This window comes from Rhynchophorus ferrugineus, unplaced genomic scaffold, assembly GCF_030347505.1.
Source record: "Rhynchophorus ferrugineus isolate W39M unplaced genomic scaffold, kcgeb_rfMv2 rfM10, whole genome shotgun sequence".
In the NCBI taxonomy this organism is placed as follows: Eukaryota; Metazoa; Arthropoda; class Insecta; order Coleoptera; family Curculionidae; genus Rhynchophorus; species Rhynchophorus ferrugineus.
Genome location: NW_027472589.1, coordinates 16,637,164 through 16,660,415, shown reverse-complemented (window position 1 = coordinate 16,660,415; position 23,252 = coordinate 16,637,164). Strand labels below are relative to the sequence as shown.

Genomic DNA, 23,252 nt, shown 5'->3' with positions numbered 1-23,252 from the left:
ATATCTGGTGTATTTAGAGACTGTTTAATTATAGACAACGTTTGGGTAGCTGCCTCAAATGGACTTTTACTGGCATTAGTGAGACTATTAAGAATTTGGTTAATGGACGCGTCTTCGCTTAAAGCGGAGTTTCTTAATACATTAATTGTGTCTTTAAGAGGTTCTTTAATTAGTTTTAAATCTAACAAGGCTTTGGGTGTTTTTATTTGAGATCTCTCAATGTCTTGATTCAATTCATCCAATTCTTTACAGAACCTGGTTAAAGGTGTTAAAAGAGCCTCGGCTTTTTCTGTTTTCTCCAAAATCAAGTGGTTTTTGAGGTGATCGTCAATGTCGCTGACGATTTGATTAAAATCTTGCAGAGATATAAACAAGCTTTCTAGAATTTTAGATTCCAGTGGTAATAAGAGAACCGTATCCAATTTTTTTCTAAGAGAGCCAAAAACTCTTTGAAGGTTTTTTAAGTCGACTTTATCAGGGTTCTTGTCCACCAACGAGTTTACTTTCACATTTTCGATCAAAAGGTCTTCCAGAGGTGGTATGATGGCCCTAAGCTTCTCGTATACTTGGTCGGCTATGGTCTCACTAAGACCTTTCTTGCACTGCGTTTCAAGGAATTTTAAAACTTGATCAAGATCATTAAGTTTTGGAGCTATGGCCAGCAAAGTCTTTAGGTGTGGTGGTAGTAGGTCTTCTTTTGATTTGAGGATGTTGGTCTCTTCCAGTAGTTGCGAGATAGAGAATTTTATGCTGCTGACGATTTCAAGATACTTTTTGTTGGCGTCTAATAGCTCTCTTGCTGGGATAGGTTTAGAGACATTTTCAATTATATCTTGAATAATTGGTTTTAGAGTCTTCAAATTAGTTTGCAGATGTATCAGGCTAGACGATTGTGGAATTGAATTTAGAATATATTCAGTGGCTTCTCTTAAATCTACAAGAGGAGCTTGAATATTTTTTCTAAAAGATTCAGTTTCTTCATTAATGTTTTGAATCGTGGCAACGACACTGCCAAGCTTTTTAAATGGTTCTATTAGTTTCGTTGCAATTTTAGCATCATCAGACGAAAGATTAGAAGCTACATTTTCTGAATTTAGAAGCTCCATTACTTTTTCTAGTGGTTGTTCCATTGATACTATAAATTGAACTGGAGATTCTGCTATTTCAATTCGGTCTACTTCATTCTTTAAAAATAGCACTGCTTCAGATATCATTTTAAATATTTCGACAGATTCTTTCTCGATTGTCTCAATAGCACTGCAACTTTGAGCTAACTGGGCACCAAAATCAATAAGTGGTGCACATACTATCGAAAAATGCTCTAATTTTGAAATATTCTCAACTAATACTTCTACGCTATTTTTAACATCTGCTAATGTTTTCTTGATATTCGCCTGATCAATTTCGTGTAACTCACCCCTTTGTGCTTTAGAATTCACTTCATTAATGAGTGATGTTAATCTGGTCATTGAATCTTGATTTTTTATTATTTCATTAACCAATGACTCTACAGCATGCTCTTCATGACTAGATGTGGCATCAGCAGCTTCAAGTGAAGATTTAAGACATTCTCCGATTGCTGCCTTTAAAATTTCAGCAATTGGTTTTAATTCAGATAACAATACAACAGATCTTTGAGGAACAATGTCAGAATTTTTAATCAATACGTTTAAATGTTTAGCATATTCGTTTAGCTTTTTTAGTGGTTCTTCTAAAAATCGTAACGCACTAATATCTTTACGCTGTTTCCTTGATTTATCGCCAGATTTAAGATCATAAGATATTGATTCTTCGATACTGGCTAGTACAGCCGTCAGATTATTAAGCGGCGTTTGCAGAACTTTAGCAGTTCGTGATTCCGAAGGGGTCAGAGTAACTTTTCGAATGGTTTCTTTTAGTAAGGTAACAGCATCTTGTATTTCTTTTGCCTTTACTTCAACTACGTCTGGTTTCAATGCAGCTTCTTTGGATGCTATTACCACTGCAGTTAATTTCTCTAGTGGTTCATTAATTTTCGCTAAACCTTCAGCTTCTTGAGCAGAGATATCTTGAACACATTCTTTTGCATTTATGACTTCATCAACAGTTAATTGAAGAGCTGTCAGTGCATCTTCAGCTTCAATCACATTTAACACAGTAGATTGAGGGAGGGTTTTAATTTCTTCCTGTTTTGTTTTTAAAGTGGATAGCTCTTGAACCAACCGTATTAATGGTTCCGATAATAATTTGGCAGTTTCTTTATCTTTTCTTGTGAGCGCTTCTACAACTAATGCTTCATGAGATATTGATTCTTCTACGTGAGCTAAAATATCTGTTAAGTTCTTTAGAGGATTTTCTAGAACCTTAGCAATTTGGGATTCAGAAGGTGTCAGTGTTACTCTTTCGATGGTTTCTTTTAACAATGAAACGGAATTTTGTACTTGCTCTTTTTTCACTTCCCCTACATCTGGTTTTAATGCAGTTTCTTTAGATGCTATTACCACTGCAGATAATTTCTCTAGTGGTTCTTTAATTTTCGCTAAACTTGCAGCTTCTTGAGCAGAGATATCTTGAACAGATTCTGTTGTATTTATGATTTCATCAACAGTTACCTGAAGAGCTGCCAATGCATCTTCAGCTTCAATCACATTTAGTACAGCAGATTGTGGAAGGGTTTTAATTTCCTCCTGCTTTGTTTTTAAAGTAGATATCCCTTGAACCAACTGTTTTAGTGGTTCCGATAATAATTTGGCAGTTTCTTTATCTTTTCTTGTGAGCGCTTCTACAACTAATGCTTCATGAGATATTGATTGTTCTACGTGAGCTAAAATATCTGTTAAGTTCTTTAGAGGATTTTCTAGAACCTTAGCAATTTGGGATTCAGAAGGTGTCAGTGTTACTCTTTCGATGGTTTCTTTTAACAATGAAACGGCATTTTGTACTTGCTCTTTTTTCACTTCAGCTACCTCTGGTTTTAATGCAGTTTCTTTAGATGCTATTACCACTGCAGATAATTTCTCTAGTGGTTCTTTAATTTTTGCTAAATCTTCAGCTTCTTGAGCAGAGATATCTTGAACAGATTCTGTTGTATTTATGATTTCATCAACAGTTACCTGAAGAGCTGCGAATGCATCTTCAGCTTCAATCACATTTAGTACAGCAGATTGTGGAAGGGTTTTAATTTCCTCCTGTTTTGTTTTTAAAGTGGATAGCTCTTGAACCAACAGTTTTAATGGTTCCGATAATAATTTGGCAGTTTCTTTATCTTTTCTTGTGAGCGCTTCTACAACTAATGCTTCATGAGATATTGATTCTTCTACGTGAGCTAAAATATCTGTTAAGTTCTTTAGAGGATTTTCTAGAACCTTGGCAATTTGGGATTCAGAAGGTGTCAGTGTTACTCTTTCGATGGTTTCTTTTAACAATGAAACGGCATTTTGTACTTGCTCTTTTTTCACTTCCCCTACATCTGGTTTTAATGCAGTTTCTTTAGATGCTATTACCACTGCAGATAATTTCTCTAGTGGTTCTTTAATTTTTGCTAAACCTTCAGCTTCTTGAGCAGAGATATCTTGAACAGATTCTGTTGTATTTATGATTTCATCAACAGTTACCTGAAGAACTGCCAATGTATCTTCAGCTTCAATCACATTTAGTACAGCAGATTGTGGAAGGGTTTTAATTTCCTCCTGTTTTGTTTTTAAAGTGGATAGCTCTTGAACCAACAGTTTTAATGGTTCCGATAATAATTTGGCAGTTTCTTTATATTTTCTTGTGAGCGCTTCTTCAACTAATGCTTCATGAGATATTAATTCTTCTACGTGAGCTAAAACAGCTGTTAAGTTCTTTAGCGGATTTTCTAGAAACTTAGCAATTTGGGATTCTGAAGGTGTCAGTGTTACTCTTTCGATGGTTTCTTTTAACAATGAAACGGCATTTTGTACTTGCTCTTTTTTCACTTCAGCTTCCTCTGGTTTTAATGCAGTTTCTTTAGATGCTATTACCACTGCAGATAATTTCTCTAGTGGTTCTTTAATTTTTGCTAAACCTTCAGCTTCTTGAGCAGAGATATCTTGAACAGATTCTGTTGTATTTATGATTTCATCAACAGTTACCTGAAGAGCTGCCAATGCATCTTCAGCTTCAATCACATTTAGTACAGCAGATTGTGGAAGGGTTTTAATTTCCTCCTGTTTTGTTTTTAAAGTGGATAGCTCTTGAACCAACAGTTTTAATGGTTCCGATATTAATTTGGCAGTTTCTTTATCTTTTCTTGTGAGCGTTTCTACAACTAATGCTTCATGAGATATTGATTCTTCTACGTGAGCTAAAACAGCTGTTAAGTTCTTTAGAGGATTTTCTAGAAACTTAGCAATTTGGGATTCTGAAGGTGTCAGTGTTACTCTTTCGATGGTTTCTTTTAACAATGAAACGGCATTTTGTATTTGCTCTTTCTTCACTTCAGCTACTTCTGGTTTTAATGCAGAGTCTTTAGATGCTATTACCACTGCAGATAATTTCTCTAGTGGTTCTTTAATTTTCGCTAAACTTGCAGCTTCTTGAGCAGAGATATCTTGAACAGATTCTGTTGTATTTATGATTTCATCAACAGTTACCTGAAGAGCTGCCAATGCATCTTCAGCTTCAATCACATTTAGTACAGCAGATTGTGGAAGGGTTTTAATTTCCTCCTGTTTTGTTTTTAAAGTGGATAGCTCTTGAACCAACAGTTTTAATGGTTCTGATAATAATTTCGCAGTTTCTTTATCATTTCTTGTGAGCGCTTCTGCAAATAATGCTTCATGAGATATTGATTCTTCAACGTGAGCTAAAATAGCTGTTAAATTCTTTAGAGGATTTTCTAGAACCTTAGCAATTTGGGATTCAGAAGGTGTCAGTGTTACCCTTTCGATGGTTTCTTTTAACAATGAAACGGCATTTCGTACTTGCTCTTTTTTTACTTCAGCTACCTCTGGTTTTAATGCAGTTTCTTTAGATGCTATTACCACTGCAGATAATTTTTCTAGTGGTTCTTTAATTTTTGCTAAACCTTCAGCTTCTTGACCAGAGATATCTTGAACAGATTCTGTTGTATTTAAGATTTCATCGACAGTTAACTGAAGAGCTGCCAATGCATCTTCAGCTTCAATCACATTAAGTACAGCAGATTGTGGAAGGGTTTTAATTTCCTCCTGTTTTGTTTTTAAAGAAGATATTTCTTGAACCAACAATTTTAATGGTTCCGATAATAACTTAGCAGTTTCTTTATCTTTTCTTATGGGCGATTCTGGAACTAATTCGTCTTGAGATATTGATTCTTCTACGTGAGATAAAACAGCTGTTAAGTCCTTTAGAGGATTTTCTAGAACCTTAGCAATTTGGGATTCTGAAGGTGTCAGTGTTACTGTTTCGATGGTTTCTTTTAACAATGAAATAGCATTTTGTATTTGTTCCTTCTTTACCTCAGCTATATCTGGTTTCAATGCAGCTTCTTTAGATGCTATTACCACTGCAGATAATTTCTCTAGTGGTTCTTTAATTTTTGCTAAACCTTCAGCTTCTTGACCAGAGATATCTTGAACAGATTCTGTTGTATTTATAATTTCATCAACAGTTACCTGAAGAGCTGCCAATGCATCTTCAGCTTCAATCACATTTAGTACAGCAGATTGTGGAAGGGTTTTAATTTCCTCCTGTTTTGTCTTTAAAGAAGATATTTCTTGAACCAACAATTTTAATGGTTCCGATAATAACTTAGCAGTTTCTTTATCTTTTCTTGTGGGCGATTCTGCAACTAATTCATCTTGAGATATTGATTCTTCTACATGAGATAAAACAGCTGTTAAGTCCTTTAGAGGATTTTCTAGAACCTTAGCAATTTGGGATTCTGAAGGTGTCAGTGTTACTGTTTCGATGGTTTCTTTTAACAATGAAATAGCATTTTGTATTTGTTCCTTCTTTACCTCAGCTATATCTGGTTTCAATGCAGCTTCTTTAGATGCTATTACCACTGCAGATAATTTCTCTAGTGGTTCTTTAATTTTTGCTAAACCTTCAGCTTCTTGACCAGAGATATCTTGAACAGATTCTGTTGTATATATGATTTCATCAACAGTTACCTGAAGAGCTGCCAATGCATCTTCAGCTTCAATTACATTTAGTACAGCAGATTGTGGAAGGGTTTTAATTTCCTCCTGTTTTGTTTTTAAAGAAGATATTTCTTGAACCAACAATTTTAATGGTTCCGATAATAACTTAGCAGTTTCTTTATCTTTTCTTGTGGGCGATTCTGCAACTAATTCGTCTTGAGATATTGATTCTTCTACGTGAGATAAAACAGCTGTTAAGTCCTTTAGAGGATTTTCTAGAACCTTAGCAATTTGGGATTCTGAAGGTGTCAGTGTTACTGTTTCGATGGTTTCTTTTAACAATGAAATAGCATTTTGTATTTGTTCCTTCTTTACCTCAGCTATATCTGGTTTCAATGCAGCTTCTTTAGATGCTATTACCACTGCAGATAATTTCTCTAGTGATTCTTTAATTTTCGCTAAACTTGCAGCTTCTTGAGCAGAGATATCTTGAACAGATTCTGTTGTATATATGATTTCATCAACAGTTACCTGAAGAACTGCCAATGCATCTTCAGCTTCAATTACATTTAGTACAGCAGATTGTGGAAGGGTTTTAATTTCCTCCTGTTTTGTTTTTAAAGAAGATATTTCTTGAACCAACAATTTTAATGGTTCCGATAATAACTTAGCAGTTTCTTTATCTTTTCTTGTGGGCGATTCTGCAACTAATTCGTCTTGAGATATTGATTCTTCTACGTGAGATAAAACAGCTGTTAAGTCCTTTAGAGGATTTTCTAGAACCTTAGCAATTTGGGATTCTGAAGGTGTCAGTGTTACTGTTTCGATGGTTTCTTTTAACAATGAAATAGCATTTTGTATTTGTTCCTTCTTTACCTCAGCTATATCTGGTTTCAATGCAGCTTCTTTAGATGCTATTACCACTGCAGATAATTTCTCTAGTGGTTCTTTAATTTTCGCTAAACTTGCAGCTTCTTGAGCAGAGATATCTTGAACATATTCTGTTGCATTTATGATTTCATCAACAGTTAATTGAAGAGCTGTCAATGCGTCTTCAGCTTCAATTACATTTAACACAGCAGATTGAGGGAGGGCTTGAATTTCTTCCTGTTTTAATTTTAAAATGGATATTTCTTGAACCAAAAGTTTTAGTGGTTCAGATAGTAATTTTGCAGTTTCTTTGTCTTTTCTTTCGGGTCCTAGGGGACCTACTAAGTCTTGTGACACTATTTCTAATACAGCTGTGAAGTTTTTTATAGGAATTTCTAGGATTTTCGTAGATTGTAATTTAGGTAGACATATTGTGACATTTTCCAATGATTCCTTTAGTTGAACGACGGCATTCTTTAATTCTTCTGTCTTTACATCTGATATATCCGGTGTTAAAGCAGCCAATTTTGCCTCTGCTATAACAGCACACAGATTATCTAGTGGTAGTTTCAAAGCTGCTATTTTTTCAATCTCCTCAAGGGAAACATATTCGGTTGTTTCAGATGCATTAACGACATTTTTAAGGGCAGATTCTAAATCTTTGGCAGTTTGCTCAGCCTGAATCACTGAGAGTACCGTAGTGTGAGGAAGTAATTTCAGTTGTCCTCTTTCCAATTTCAAAGCTTCTACCTCTTGAATGAGCTGATGTAATGGTTCCATTAACAATAAGGCAGATTTTTTAATTGAATCTCCATCTGATTCTATCTGAGCTCTGGTTAGTTCAACGTCCGACAGTGCGGTTGTGAGGTTCTTTAGAGGCAGGTTTAAAATTTTCACAGATTCTGCATCTGAAGATGTAAAAGTGGCCTTTCGTATTGACTCTTTTAAAAGCAAAATTGCCTGATGCATGTTGTCTGGATTTGTTAATTCCGCTTTGGGTTTTGGTGATGTTAGTTCTGATTGGATAAGAACTGATAATTTTGCCAATGGTTCCACCACATTGTTTAGTTTTTCACTTTCCTCTTCTGTAATATCTGTGGTAACATCCGATATATTTAGAATATCCTCGATAGCAACTTGCAACGCCTTGACTGTATCTTCTGCTTTGATAATTGAGAGTGCTGCTGTCTGTGGAAGCGCTTCTGTTGAGTGTTCCTTATATTTCAAAGCATCTATTTCCTCTGCCAACTGCTTTAGAGGTTCGGCTAGTAATCTAGCTACAGCCTTATCTCGTCTCAATGATGTTCCTTCAGAATCAGACTTAGGCTTGAATTGACTTTCAACATAACTCAATTCTGCTGAGAGTGAGTTTAAACAAGTGGTTACTTTAGGCAATTTAACAGGTTGTTGAGCGACTTTATCAACTGCTATTTTTAGTGCTGTAACTGCAGATTGTATTTCTTGCTTTGGAAGTTCGGATACTTCAATATTTTGAAGCCTTTTATTCTCTTCTACTATAACAGCGCATAGTTTTTCTATTGGTTGGATCATTTCATTCATGGAAGCAAGTAACCTACTAGGCAACTCTTTTACAAATTGTTGTTCAACATTCTCGATTGATGTACTTAATAATGTAATAGATTCCTCCAATTTCGGTAGGTCCAAAGCGGTTAAGATTTCTTGAGCTTTAATATCGGATGGATTAAGTTGAACTGACCGATTCAAGGATTTCAGTTTGTCTTGTAAGACCTTTAATGGCGGTGCAATCTCAAGGTGTGCAAGTTTACTTGATAATATTTGACCTAATGATCTTTGCTCTATACTAATCAAACTATTGGAGAACGTTTTCAGAGGAACATCAACTACTGAAGAAAGGGACGACTTATGAGGACATGATACAAATGTGTCAATGGCTTTTTTCAATGATACTACAGCCCGCTGGACATCCGGATGGTAAACATCTTCGACCTTGGTCTCAGTCACTTGCTCATTAGTTTTGGCAATCTCAATGCACAATTTTTCCAAAGATTCGACTATAGTAGCAAACTGTTCAATATCTTCTTCTTCGGCCAAATACGACCCTTCTGGGTTGTTAATGACCTCTTCTAGAGCAGTGGTAAATATATTTGTTGATCTCTGAATTTCTGTGGCTAATGTATTCTTTTCATCGGCATGTTCCTTAGATTTTTGATTTAATATAACTGCTTCAATATTTAACTTTTTACTGAGTTCAGCGACTATTCCTAAAATCTGTTTACCTTTAGTTATGTTTTTCTTATGTACGTCCTTAGCTAATTCTTCGGCGGTTTTGGCCGCCTCTATTTCAATAAATTCTGAAGCCTTTTCTATGTCGCTAGATTTTTTATCTTGCTGAGTTACTAAAACTGCTTCATTAGACTTTACTACTGGTTCCTCGTCAACTTTGCTGACTGATTTTTCAATGTTTTGGGCTGCTTCCAACTCTATAAATTCTGCAGTTTTTATTATTTCATCAGATTTTTTGTCTAAAGGTACTTCATCGATTTTTACTAATGGTTGCTGAAGTTGTTCGACAGCAGCTTCTTGTATATCGACAAGTTTTTCAGTTACTGTTTTTGTTTCAATTTGTGCTGACTCTTCTCCACATCTAGTCACTTCTACATTAGTAACCCTTTGAGCTTCATCAACTATGACAGCTACCTCTGGTACGACTTTTTCTTCCCCAACTGCCCTACCTCCCTCTATTTTAGATTCTACATTTTGATCTGTTGTTTCTACTAGTGTAGCTTCATCAACTTTGACATATTCCTCCACTACCACTTTGTCTTCGCCAGTAAGCTTACCTTCTTCTATTTTAGGTTGTTCATTTTGATCTGTCGTTTCAACTACTTTAGTTTCATCAACTTTAACAGCTTCCTCCAGTGCTGCTTTCTCATCGCCAGCAGCCTTGTCTCCTTCTGTTTTAGTTTCTTCATGTTGATCTGTAGTTTCAACTAGTTTAGCTTCATCAACTTTAACAACTTCCTCCGGTACTACTTTGCCTTCGACATCAGCTTTATCTTCTTCTATTTTAGGTTCTTGACTTTGACCCGTAGTTTCAACTGGTTTAGTTTCATCAATTTTAACAACTTCCACCAGTACTACTTTCTCTTCGACAACAGCCTTATCTTCTTCTAATTTAGTTTCTTCATTTTGATCTGTCGTTTCTACTACATTAGCTTCATCAACTTTAACAGTTTCCTCCATCACTACTTTCTCTTCACCAGCTCCCTTTCCTTCTTCTAGTTTAAGTTCTCCAATTTGAATTGTTGTTTCAACTAACTTAGCCTGATCCACTTTGACAGCTTCCTCCATTACCACCTTTTCTTCGAATTTAGGTTCTTCACATTGATTTGTCGTTTCAACTAATCCAGCTTCATCAAATGTAACAATTTCTTCCAGTACTACATTCTCTTCAGCAACAGTCTTAACTTCTTCTATTTTAGGTTCTTGACTTTGATCTGTCGCTTCAACTAATTTAGCTTCATCAACTTTGACAGATTCCTCCACTACTACTTTTTCTTTGCCAGCAGCCTTATCTTCTTCTGTTTTCATTTCTTCATTTTGATCTGTCGTTTCAACTACTTTAGCTTCATCGGCTTTAACAGCTTCTTCCATCACTACTTTCTCTTCACCAGCTCCCTTATCTTCTCCTAGTTTAAGTTCTTCAATTTGATTTATTGTTTCAACTAATTTAGCCTCATCAATTTTGACAGCTTCCTCAATTAGCACCTTTTCTTCGATTTTAATTTCTTCACTTTGATCTGTCGTTTCTCCTAATCCAGCTTCGTCAACTTTAAGTATTTCCTCCAGTACTACTTTTTCTTCACCAACAGCCTTATCTTCTTCTATTTTAGGTTCTTCATTTTGACCTGTCGCTTCAACTAATTTAGCTTCATCAACTTTGACAGATTCCTCCAGTACTACTCTCTCTTCGCCAGCAGCCTTATCTTTTTCTGTTTTAGTTTCTTCATTTTGATCTGTCGTTTCAACTACTTTAGCTTCATCAACTTTGACAGCTTCTTCCATCACTACATTTTCACCAGCCCCCTTACTTTCTTCTAGTTTAAGTTCTTCAATTTGATCTGTCGCTTCAACTAATTTAGCTTCACCAACTTTGACAGATTCCTCCAGTGCTACTTTATCTTCGCTAGCCGCCTTATCTTCTTCTGTTTTCATTTCTTCATTTTGATGTGTCGTTTCAACTACTTTAGCTTGATCAACTTTAACAGCTTCTTCCATCACTACTTTCTCTTCACCAGCTCCCTTATCTTCTCCTAGTTTAAGTTCTTCAGTTTGATTTATTGTTTTAACTAATTGAGCCTCATCAACTTTGACAGCTTCCTCCATTACCACCTTTTCTGCGATTTTAATATCTTCACTTTGATCTGTCGTTTCTACTAATCCAGCTTCTTCAACTTTAAGTACTTCCTCCAGTACTTCTTTCTCTTCACCAACAGGCTTGTCTTCTTCTATTTTAGGTTCTTCACTTTGACCTGTAGTTTCAAGTAGTATAGTTTCATCAACTTTAACAACTTCCTCCAGTACTACTTTCTCTTCACCAGCAGCCTTGTCTTCTTCTGTTTTAATTTCTTCACCTTGATCCGTTATTTCAACTGCTTTAGCTTCATCAACTTTGACAGGTTCTTCCAGCCTTACTTTATCTTCACCAGCTCCCTCCTTATGTTCTTCTATTTTAGGTTCTCCACTTTGAGCCGTAGTTTCAACCAGTTTGGCTTCATCAATTTTGACAGTTTCCTCCAGTACTACTTTCTCTTCGCCAACAACTTTGTCTTCCTCTGTTTTAGGTTCTCCAATCTGACCTGCAGTTTCAACTAGTTTTGCTTCACCAACTTTGACATCTTCTTCCAGCACTACTTTCCCCTCATAAGTTGGCTTATCTTCTTCTATTTTAGCCTCTTCACTTTGATCCGTTGTTTCAGCTAGTTTTGCTTCATCAACTTTGATAATTTCCTCCAGTACTACTTTCTCATCGCCAGCAGCCTGGTCTTTTTCTGTTTTAATTTCTTCACCTTGATCCGTTATTTTAACTGCGTTAGCTTCATCAACTTTGATGGGTTCTTCCAGCACTACCTTCTCTTCACCAGCTCCCTGCTTATGTTCTTTTATTTTGGGTTCTCCAGTCTGACCTGCAGTTTCAACTAGTTTTACTTCATCAACTTTGACATCTTCTTCCAGTACTACTTTCCCCTCATCAGTTTGCTTATCTTCTTCTATTTTAGCCTCTTCACTCTGATCCATTGTTTCAACTAGTTTTGCTTCATCAACTTTGACATCTTCTTCCAGTACTACTTTCCCCTCATCAGTTTGCTTATCTTCTTCTATTTTAGCCTCTTCACTCTGATTCTTTGTTTCAACTAGTTTTACTTCATCAACTTTGACATCTTCTTCCAGTACTACTTTCCCCTCATCAGTTTGCTTATCTTCTTCTATTTTAGCCTCTTCACTCTGATCCATTGTTTCAACTAGTTTTGCTTCATCAACTTTGATATCTTCTTCTAGTACTATTTTCTCTTCACTAGCGGCCTTGTCTACTCGTGTTTTTATTTCTTCACTCTGATCCATAGTTTCAACTAGTTCAGCTTCATCGACTTTGACAATTTCCTCCAGTACTACTTTCTCTTCGCCAGCAGCCTTGTCTTCCTCTGTTTTAGGTTCTCTAGTCTGATCTGCGGTTTCAACTAGTTTTGCTTCATCAACTTTGACATCTTTTTCCATCAGTACTTTCACCTCATCAGTAGGCTTGTCTTCTTCTATTTTAGCCTCTTCACTCTGATTCTTTGTTTCAACTAGTTTTGCTTCATCAACTTTGACATCTTCCTCTAGTACTATTGTGTCTTCATCAGCAGCCTTTTCCGATCCTGTTTTAGGTTCTTCACTCTGGTCCGTAGTTTCAACTGGTTTACCTTCATCAACTTTGACAGATTCCTCCGCTACCACTTCTTCCTCCACATCAATCTTATCCTCTTTAGTTTTAGGTTCTTCACTTTGGTCAGTTGTTTCAATTAATTTAGCTTCATCAACTTTGACAACTTCTTCCAACACTACTTTCTGCTCATCAGTAGGCTTATTTTCTTCGATTTTATATTCCTCGTCCTGATACGATGTCTCAACTACTTTTGCTTCATCAACTTTGACATCCCCTTCCAGTATTACTTTATCTTCACCAGTAATCTTACCTTTTTCTAGTTTAAGTTCTTCACTTTGATTTGTCGTTTCAACCATTTTAACTTCATCAACTTTGACAGCTTCTTGCAGTACTACGTTCTCTTCACCAGTAGTCTTAACTTCTTCTAGTTTAAGTTCTTCACTTTGATCTGTCGTTTCAAACAGTTTAGCTTCATCAACTTTAGCAACTTCCTCCAGAATAACTTTCTCTTCACCAGTAGTCTGTTCTTCTTCGTTAAGTTCTTCACGCTGGTCTACAACGATTTTGTCTTCAGATTGTGTTTTTGCCTCTGTTGTAACAGATTTTTCAATTACTGCCTGCTCCACAACCTTAACATCTTCAACTTTAACATTATATATTTCTGATGGCACTAATGAATCGCATAAAGTATTTAACGGACTTTCAATTGTTTTTAAGACGTGGTGGTATTCTTTATTTTGAATTCCTTTTTGGATTGTTTCTTTCAAATTGGCAACAGCTAAGTTAATATCGGATATGACCTGTTGGCTACAGTCAGGTCTTACGTTTTCGACCAACTGTGTCACAATTATTGAAGATAGTTTCTGTATGGGTTCGATGAGCTCAGCAATATCGCTGATTTCTGACGCCGATATATCTTGCATACGTTTGAAATCTTTAAGTATTTCAAGAATATTCTTCTCCAAACTATTTACAGGTTGTTCTAGATTAATCAGCGAAATTCCAACCTCATTGGGCGAATGTTTAAATTCGTGAACTATTTGTTGGAATATTTTCACTTCTTCGTGTAATACCTTCAGTGGGTGCTTACCAGTAGCTGCTACACCTGATGGATCAGGATGAGTTATTTCTTTAATATTTCCCAAAGCAGATGAAATAATTTGCAGTGAATCTGATATCGCAGAATCTTGTGAATTGATTGGAGTAAATTTAACCATCTCTATTGATTGTCTAACATCATCCAGAGAGCTAGATAGATTACTGATAGCTGATGCATTTTGTTGTAAAAGTCCTTGATTCGCTTGTGCGACTGCATCATGTAATTTTTTCAGAGGCTGCGATATGAGCTCAATGTTTGCTTTTTGTTCTGGAGATATGTCTTCAGGAAGTTGCGTTAGTTCCACCACTGCTTTATGCAATATACCAACAGGAATTTCCAGCTGCGTCAATGAAGTAACAGTGGCTCTCTGTTCAGATTCGGATAAATCGGTTGTTTTCTCTTTAAGTAACTTTAATTCTTTGTAGAGCTGATGGACTGGTCCAACTAAAGGCAGGTGGCGTCTTGGAAGGTACCTTATGACATTTATCAGAGTTGACGAGAAACTCTCGAGTGGTGTCCGAAGATTGGAAAATATACTAGACCTGGAAGGTATAGACGCAACCTTGCTAACAGCCTCTTGAAGAACACTAACAGCCTGTTGAATCGCTGGCTGTTGAACATTAAATATTTCCGGTTTCGATATTTGCTCGGTAGTTTGCGAAATTACCAGACACACTTTCTCCAGTGGTTCAACCAATTCGGCGATATTATCGAGTTCTTCGTCCGGAATTTCGGACAATTCCGGATTTTCAGCTATCTGATCTAATGCACTACTTAGAGATGTTACACTTTCCTTGATCTCCAAAGCTAAAGTGGTGCTTTGCTCGGGTAGGGTTTGCTTCAATCCCAAGATGACGGCGTCAATGTTTAGTTTCTTACTTAATTCAGCGACTATGCCAAGAATCTGTTTGCCACGACTTGGTTTCTTCTTCTTAACAACTGGCTCTTGATCACTAGTCAACTGTTCGAGCTTTGATGTAGGTTCTGCTGTGGCTTCTGTCGTATCTTGGGCTGTTGATACAGCTGTGTCTTTATAAATGTTATCTATCTTCAAAATAAGAAGTTTTAAAGGCTCGTGTATGTACTGCACAGTACTGTTAGATAACGAGATAATTTTTTCAGATGTCTTCTTCAAAGCTTTGAGCTTATCATCGAGTATAGCAGGCTCGTTATTATCGCAAGTTAGGTTGTCCAGAGCTTGGAACATGTTTTTAATATCCTCGGTAATACTACCCAAACACATTTTCTCTTCATCTTGCAATTCCTCTACAAAACCGTTACTAATCAAATTCAGCAAATTCTGTTGACAGTCCTGTAAAAAATCTAGAGGTTCTAGTAATTCGGAAAACTTCTCCAGATTAGAATTTGGCACGCAAACGTCTTTGATCAAGCCACATAATTTGGACGTTTCGATCTGATTGTTTCTCAACATGCTCAAATCTCTGACTACTTCTCGGGGAGTTCCGTCCTCTAGATTTTGAGAGTCAGGGACTTCTTGCATGAGCTCGTTTTGAACATTTTCGATTTTGGCCGTAAGTGCTTTGAGGGGTTCTAAAATTTTTACCGATCTTTCACCCGGTTGGGCTTCGACGATTTCAATAATGTGTCTGAATCCTTGTACAGCCTGTTTCAATTCGGCCTTTTCCACTGCATTTATTACGGGTTTATGGAGAGTAGACTCCACGGATAGGATAATCTTGGCTACTTTCTCCAAGGATAACTGGACTACCTTCATAGCTTCAGCTCTGATTTTCGCATCATCTATCTCGTCAATCTCATGTTCCAAGTCCTTCATAGGTTCCCTCAATTCTAACACTGATATGACCGCGGATGTTGGTCCGGGTTGGACCTCGACAACGGCCGTTTCCAATGACTTCAGATTAACTTTAGCAACTTCGAATGTTTCTTTAATTAAATCTGATACTTGCTCTTGGTGAGAAGTTTCTAGTGTGCCGTTTAAAACTCGCAGAGGATCCAGTATATTATAAAGATGATTCATGTTTATACCTTCTGTTGGTGATTTAAGTAGTTCGGCAATTGAATTTTCGGTATGATGCAATGCTGATGATAGTGGTTCATTATTTACAACATTGGTTTGAGATGTTGTGTCTTTTACAGCCGCCAGTAAATTTATCAGTAGCATTTTTGTGTTTTCTACAACATCGGAGGGATTTTCTGGATTTCTTTGATTATTAAAAGCTTCACAGATTATATTTAATGGCTCCCGTATCAAGACAAGGTTTTGTTGTTGTTGATCTGTATTTATTTTCTGTTGCAAATCTTTTCCAACCGCTACGAAATTGTTTAGGGTATTCTTCAAGGATATCCTCATGGACAATTCCCTCTGCATAACGATAATAGCTTTACTGATATTTTCCATTGGTCCCAAGAGCTTCTGTATGATGGACTTCTCTTTATTACCCAGGAAAACTGCCTTCATACAAACTGTTACAAGTTTGTTTTGCAAAGAATCTATCTCTTCCGCAAAATCACTTATATCGAAATTGTTCAGTTCCTCGGTGGTATATTTATGACCACTAATTCTTTCCAAACATCTTCCTATATCTTCAAGTAGAACCACTTCCTCATCGACTAGTTTGGCGTCTAGACAACTATTCAAAGCGCTTTGGAGATCTTCTAAAGGTGTTACAAATCGCTCAAACAAATTCATATTTCCTTCCGAAACGTGTTTAGCTGCAACCACAAATTTCAAGAACTCTTTCAATGAATTGTTAAGGTTTTTCAATGGGGTAACGTCTTCTAAAGTAGCGGGCTTTGATACAGCTAAGTGAGTTACCTCAATGTTCTGTTGCAATTCCTCGAGACTTTCATTAATAGACTCCACGAAAGAAGATTGTGCGTCGGGCGCTTTTAGATCTTTAGCCTGTTCATTAATTGATATAATGTCGGATAAGTTTTCGTGGAAAACTTGAAGTTTTTCACTGAGGTTATCGTTGAGATTGTCGCTGACGATTTCCAAGGATTCGCTTAATTTTTGTATCGTTTCCATTTCTTGGTTGGTAATTGCATCTCTGGGAGCATCAGAGATGGATTCCAAAATCGCTTTCAGAGGTTTTTCCAAACTTCCAGTGACTATACTCTGCACAGTTTCATTGCCAACATTACAAATCTTCGTTTCCAGTTTCTGAATGGATTCCGACAACTCATGCAAGACATGTTCTTTTTTCGCTTTCTCTTCTTGGTCAGTACACAGGGCCTTTTCTAAAGCTTTTTCCACGCTCTTAAAGATGTCTTGGAAAGGATCTAAAAAGTCTTTGATCTGAGATTCCTGGTTGATACAAGCCAGTAGGTTCTTCAAACTATCACGGGCTTCATCAAGCATCAGTATCTGATCACCAGTTGTTTTATATTCGATCTCTTCAGCAATTTTCACCAGATTATGCACGGCTTCATTGGTGGTCTTCAACATAGCGAGGTCATCAGCTCCCAATCTGTCTCGTTTTTCTTCGAGAATGGTGCTGGCAATGAACTGCAGAGTTGTTACAGGTCTTTGTAATTCTGACGACAATATTTTCCTGCTTTTGTTATCCGCCGCGGGGTCTGATATCGATAGGGATTCTTGGAGATTTTGCAAAGAATTCTGTAGAAATTGTAAGGGCTTACAAGGAGCTGACGGTGGAGGACTTTCAGGTTTTAATAGACTCAACACGTTCTCTGCCAGATCTTCGATTAGATCTCTCAAAGCGGTTACATTAGAATCCTTGGGGACACTTTGAATAGCCACCTTAAATTCTTGGGTGCATTCGGATATACTCTTCGATGGACTCCTAATAGAAGGCCTCTGTGAAAATATATCCACATATTCGTTTGCTATAGCGATACATTCGTTGGCCAAATTAATACTTGTTTGTTCGATATCAACTTCCACCTTCACGTTTTCCAAAGCATCGGCGAATTTATTGCATACATCATTGATATTATCCAAAAATACAGCTTTTTCCTTCGAAACTTTACTAGCTTTCACATTGCAGACATTTTCCTGAAGAGCATCGACCGAATTGGTTAGTTTCTGTTTAAAATTCTTCTCAATGCCAATTGTCTCCATAAGATTAACCACATTTTTCAGGGTCTGCTCCAGAGGTTCGATAGATTCTTTGATTTTGGAATCTTTCGGTGTGGATACAACGACCAATCTAAGGTCCTCGATCATCTTCTTCACACTTTCGATTGAGACTATAGGTTGATCATCAATATGGGTCGAGTTTTTGTCATGTAGAGCGATCAAACTATTGATTTCTGCAAGAGTTTCTTCAGTAGCCACCAAAGCACTTTGTTCTTGAGGTGTTAAATCATTGTTGTTAATATTTTCCAAACTTTTGGATAATGTCTCCATGTCAGTTGATATAGATCTTTCCAATTCTTGTACGGCGGTCCTTTTGTCCTCAGATAAAGGTTGGTTCTCGATCACATTTATCATACATTTCAAATTATTTAATGTCACTAGAACTGGCTGATCTTCTCTAAGTACTATCTCCTGAGCTGTAGCTTGCGATGTAGAAGGTTGCTGTTGAATAAGTTCTGTTCCTTCTTCCTGAATGTCACGCAGTTCGTGAACATTCGCAGGTTCGACGCACTCTATTAGAAGAGGATGCCTATGTTGTGTCGGTTGAATTAGTGAAGCTTGTTCTTGAACAGGTATTCCTTCAACTTGATCCAGTTTTTCAGGTATAGTATCTTCCTTTCTATCTGATTCTTCTGTACTTGCACCTATTTCACTAATGTTTTCTTGCTCTTGAGGTTTACTGCTTTCTCCTTGGTATTGCTCCTGTATTTGTTGAGTTACTGCCACGGATTCTTCTTGTACTAGTACGTCTTTGGATTTTGGAGTAACTTGTTCTAGTTCTCTAGGTGTGGTAGCTTCTTTTTTGTCTGCCGTGTCAGTTAGAGAATCTCTCTTAGGAGATCCTTCTTTATCTTGTTCTTGTTCGTTTGACGATTCCTTAGATTTGCTAACATCTTCCCGAAGTGGCTGAATTTCTGACACTTCTTGTTCAGGCACTGCAATTGTTTCATCAAAACGTTGTTCTTTTTTAGTACCTACTGTGATAGTTGATTCTTCTGTTCTTTGAGCTGTATCGTCAATTTTTTCTTGTTGTGTTGGTATACTGCTCTCTTCTTGGTGTTCGACCTGTATTTGTTGAGCTACTGCTTCAGATTCTGTTTGTTTCAATGTCTCTTTGGATTCTGGATTAACTGCAGTCAGAACTTGCACTTGTTCTTTAGAAGTGGCATTTTCTTTTTTCTCTGGGATATCAGCTTGTTCATCCTTTCTGGAAAGCGATTCCTCGAAGGTTATTCCTTTTTGTACTATTAAGGGTTCTGTACCGTCTACCTGCTGGATCTTCGATAATTCTTGTTGGATAGGTGATACAGCTTCACCCATATGTTCATCTTCTTTTGTATCTATTAAGCTGGTCAATTCTTCTTTATTTTGAAGAGATATGTCAACTTGTTCATCTTCTTTAGATTTGCTACTACTTCTACTGTGTTCTTGTTGTTCGTCGTGTGCCTGCTGGATCGCTGGTAATTGTTCTTGTCCAGATACTACTTCGGCCACAGCAACAGTTTCATTTAGAGGTTGTTCTGGTGCCTCAGGAATATTATCTTCTTTCTTATGCATTACACCAGTTGATTCTTCTTTTTTAAGAATTGACTCATCGAGTGTTTCTTGTTCTTTAGCTAGTTCATCTTCTGTATGTTGGGTCCTTTCAGGTAATTCTTCAGATAACTTTTCAAGGGTAATATCTTGTCTTTTGTCTTTTGCAATAGCAGACTCTTCATTAAGGACTATTTCATGGAGTTTGTCTTGTTCTTTAGATGGTTCCTCAGGTTTACTATTTTCATCTTCCAGACTATCTAATGATTCAATTGTTGTAGGCTGTTCTTCTAGGGGTATTTGTTCAGATACAGAAACAGATTTTTCTGTACCTTCACATACAGCTTGTTTCTTTTCGTCTGATGTACTAGGCACTTCTTCTTTTTTGGGAGTGGATTCGTCGATATTCTCGTATTCCTCGTGCAATTTTTTAGTTTTGCAGTGCTCTTCTTGAAGATATTTAGCCACTCGTCTACAAATATCCATAATATTTCTTGATACTGTTACGATAGCACCTTGTTTATCTTTGAGTTTTTCTTCTACTGCATTTATTTCCGAATCAATATCGAGTACCTCTCTTTTCACGAAAGCTTTTGTCGTTTTGTCCAGTAAATTCCTAGACGCACTGACAATTTCTTGTTCATCTGTTTTCAAATAGGTACTGCATCCCTCCTCATACTTGGCAATATTGTTTTTAGTGTCATCTAAGGAGGTTGTTATATAGTCTGTTATTTCTGGCGACTCATCAATTGATATCAAAGCGTTTTGTACCAGTGTCATGGGTTCTAATAAAGTAGCTTTAGCCATTTCTGTTTTAAGTTCTTCAGCGTGTCCCACCTCCAGCTCTTCAGCTACAAGCGGTAATTGATCCACTAAAGTGTTCAAAAGATGAGTAATTTTCTTGATGGGTGAGTCAGCGCTCACACTCTTAACAGCATGATTAAGAATATCCAGGAATATTATTATTTGTTCCTTTTGTACTGGTGCTGCAAACTCTCTCGTAACTAATTTTGCTTTAACGTAAGCGTTAACGTCTTCAAATATCTTAGTGATATTTTCAAGGAATTTAAAGTCGCTTTCAGTCAGCTTAGCTTCAATAAGGTCATTGATAGAGGTCTGGAGTGGATAGAAGGACTTCTGCAATTCTAAAATCCTTTCTTTATTGACGTTCTGATATTTTATGGCTGCTATGCTCTTTGCCAGATTTTGGACAGACTCCGAAACCATCTGGATGTTTTGAATCTTTGAGTTGTACTCCTCTATTTCAAGTTTTTTCATGTCTTTGAGATTATTAACAAGTTTATTCATCAGAATGTCTATTTGTTTCACCAAGTCGTTACCAGATTTCTTTTCGTTCTTCTGTAGAACCTCGGAAACTTCTTTTATAACAACATCAGTGGTTTTGATATCGTTTAAGATGTAGTCGCTCACTGAGTCAAGAGTCTGTTTCATTTCGAGTATATAATTAATGTCTTCCGGATTTAGCTCGTTAACGTTAACAGAGTCCACATTTCCTTCAATAATGTTAATCAGGATACTAAGATCACCAACAAACTCCTTCTTGTTAAGTGGGACATCTTTATTCTTCCCGGTCATCTTAAAGTCGCTAAGAGATTTCTGAAAAGTGTGGAGTATGTTGCGTTTAACACCATCTTCACAAAAGCTAATGATAAATGGCCAAAGCGACGCAACACTAGGCTGTATATCCGGTAATTGTCCTAAAGATATTTTGTGAACCTCCAGGAGGGATATTAAGGGTTCGATTCTGTTTACGTCGTTCTGTTGGAGAGAATTTTCTATTGTAACTTGGAGGCTCGAAAGGAAATTCTCAATCATTGTTTTCTCTTCAGCATGGCTGAATCTATGTTTGGCCACAAGACTTTTCAGATTTTCAAGTTCACCAACTAGAGGATGATTTACCTGATTACTTTTAACTATCTCAATGGCTGCTTCCAAATTGCTCGTTATCACTGATATTGGTTGGAGAATCGTAGATATAGCGGAAGATAATGCTTGAACTTGTGGAGATATTTTTGCATATAATTCGGGAGAATGGGAGACGTTTTGAAGTACCAATTCGGTTTTCTCCAGTTTAACTTTTAAATTGGCATCATCATTGATATTAAGGTTGTCTGAAGGGCTCTGAATTATTGATTGTGTCATGTCTGCTACAGCCTCCAGTATATTATCAACCTCTCTGATTTCTAGCTCACTCAAAGAAGAATTTTGCACACTCGCAACTAGATCAGTGATGCTACTTGTTAAACCTTCAGGCGCCAATGCCTGGACGGTGACAACATCAGCTCGAATTCGTTCCAGCTTCAGTTTACTTGCTTCTCTGATAGCTTTATCTTCGAACTGTTTGTTTAAAGTATCTACAATAGCTTCTAGAGGTTCCACTAAAGAGTTCTTCAATTCCACAGGTAGTTTTTCGAGGAGGTCTCCTAGCTCGGCAACGAAAGGCTGGATTTCATCCAGTGACGAACTGTTAAGGACATTTAGGATATTTTCCAGTATCATAGCATGAATTTTGGATTGTTGAAAAGAGATTTTAGTAAAATTTGGAGCGCTAGTAACTTGCAGAAGGATATCTAGTTGACGTTGAATTTTTTCGTGAGTGTGTTCTCTATTCCTCATGATGGAGAGAATTTGACCGAGATCTTGGATTTGTAAGATGACTTCTTTAGCAATTATAATTTCAGAGACTATTTTTGAAAGCGTTGTTGCTGCTCTTTGAACAGGGACGATAACTTTTTGAGGGATTTTAGACGGATCAATTGAGGAGAGCTGGTTTAGAATGTCGTCGAGTTCGTCACCGGAGACCTCTCGCCCATCTACGCGGTTATTTTCAATCACAAGTTGCGCGGCTCTGTTGATGTTGTTCAGAGCGATGTCAACGCTTCCTACTTGGTCTTCCTTCAGCTCTACGCCATGACGTTCTAAAGCTTTAACTACCTCCATTAAATCGATAAGGAGGATATCCTGTTCGGGCAGGTCGCGAACATTCTGTAAATTGAACACCGTATCTTTCAAGGGCTCGACGCTCTTGAAACATAACTCTTCCTCGGCGATCGTGTCCTCGGCAACTACGACCGCCTCCTCCTTAACATCAGCTCCCTGGCCGGGGAATTCCACGCTCACTTGGGAAACTGAATCGGTGAACACTCGAATACTGAACGCGATTAGCCTCAGATGGTTTCCATCGACTTCGTCCAGAATCCTGACCAAAGCCGAGTTCTTCTCGGCCAACTCGCGAGCAATGGGATCGAAGTTGTTGACGTTCTTATTGAGGATACAATCAACCAAGGCTCTGACCCCGGTCCCGACCAGTTTCAACTGGGCTAGATCCTCGGGGCCAATATCGAAGTTGTGTTGCTCCAAATTGATGATTTCGATGGCGTTTTGGAGAGGCGAGTGCAAGGTGAACAGTTTAATTTTTAAATCTTCGGGGACGTGCTCTAAAATCTCCGCAATTTGGATGAGAGGCTCAAGAACGGAGACGAAAGCTTCGCGGCGAAGTTCGTCCGATTGTTGTACGTTGTCGATTGTGTCGTAAAGCTTCGCTAAGGGTTGCGAGAGAACACGGACTTTCGCGACATCCTCGGAGGTAATGGCGGACTCCGAGGGGTCTTTGAATACGGCGGACGTGTTTTTCAACTGTTCGATATTGTGAGTGACTTCCGAAGCGAC

At 37.4% G+C, this 23,252-nt stretch overlaps 1 protein-coding gene across 7 annotated transcripts in view; it reads right to left on the bottom strand.

The window, feature by feature from the left end:
• LOC143203428 (uncharacterized) overlaps window positions 1–23,252 on the bottom strand; it is a 242,113-nt gene that overhangs the window by 145,068 nt on the left and 73,793 nt on the right. For all 7 annotated transcript variants that reach the window (XM_076415549.1, XM_076415553.1, XM_076415552.1 and 4 more), the window contains exon 25: window positions 1–23,252. This exon is cut by the window's left edge and continues 6,653 nt beyond it. In XM_076415549.1, the coding sequence (XP_076271664.1) occupies window positions 1–23,252 (23,252 nt within the window).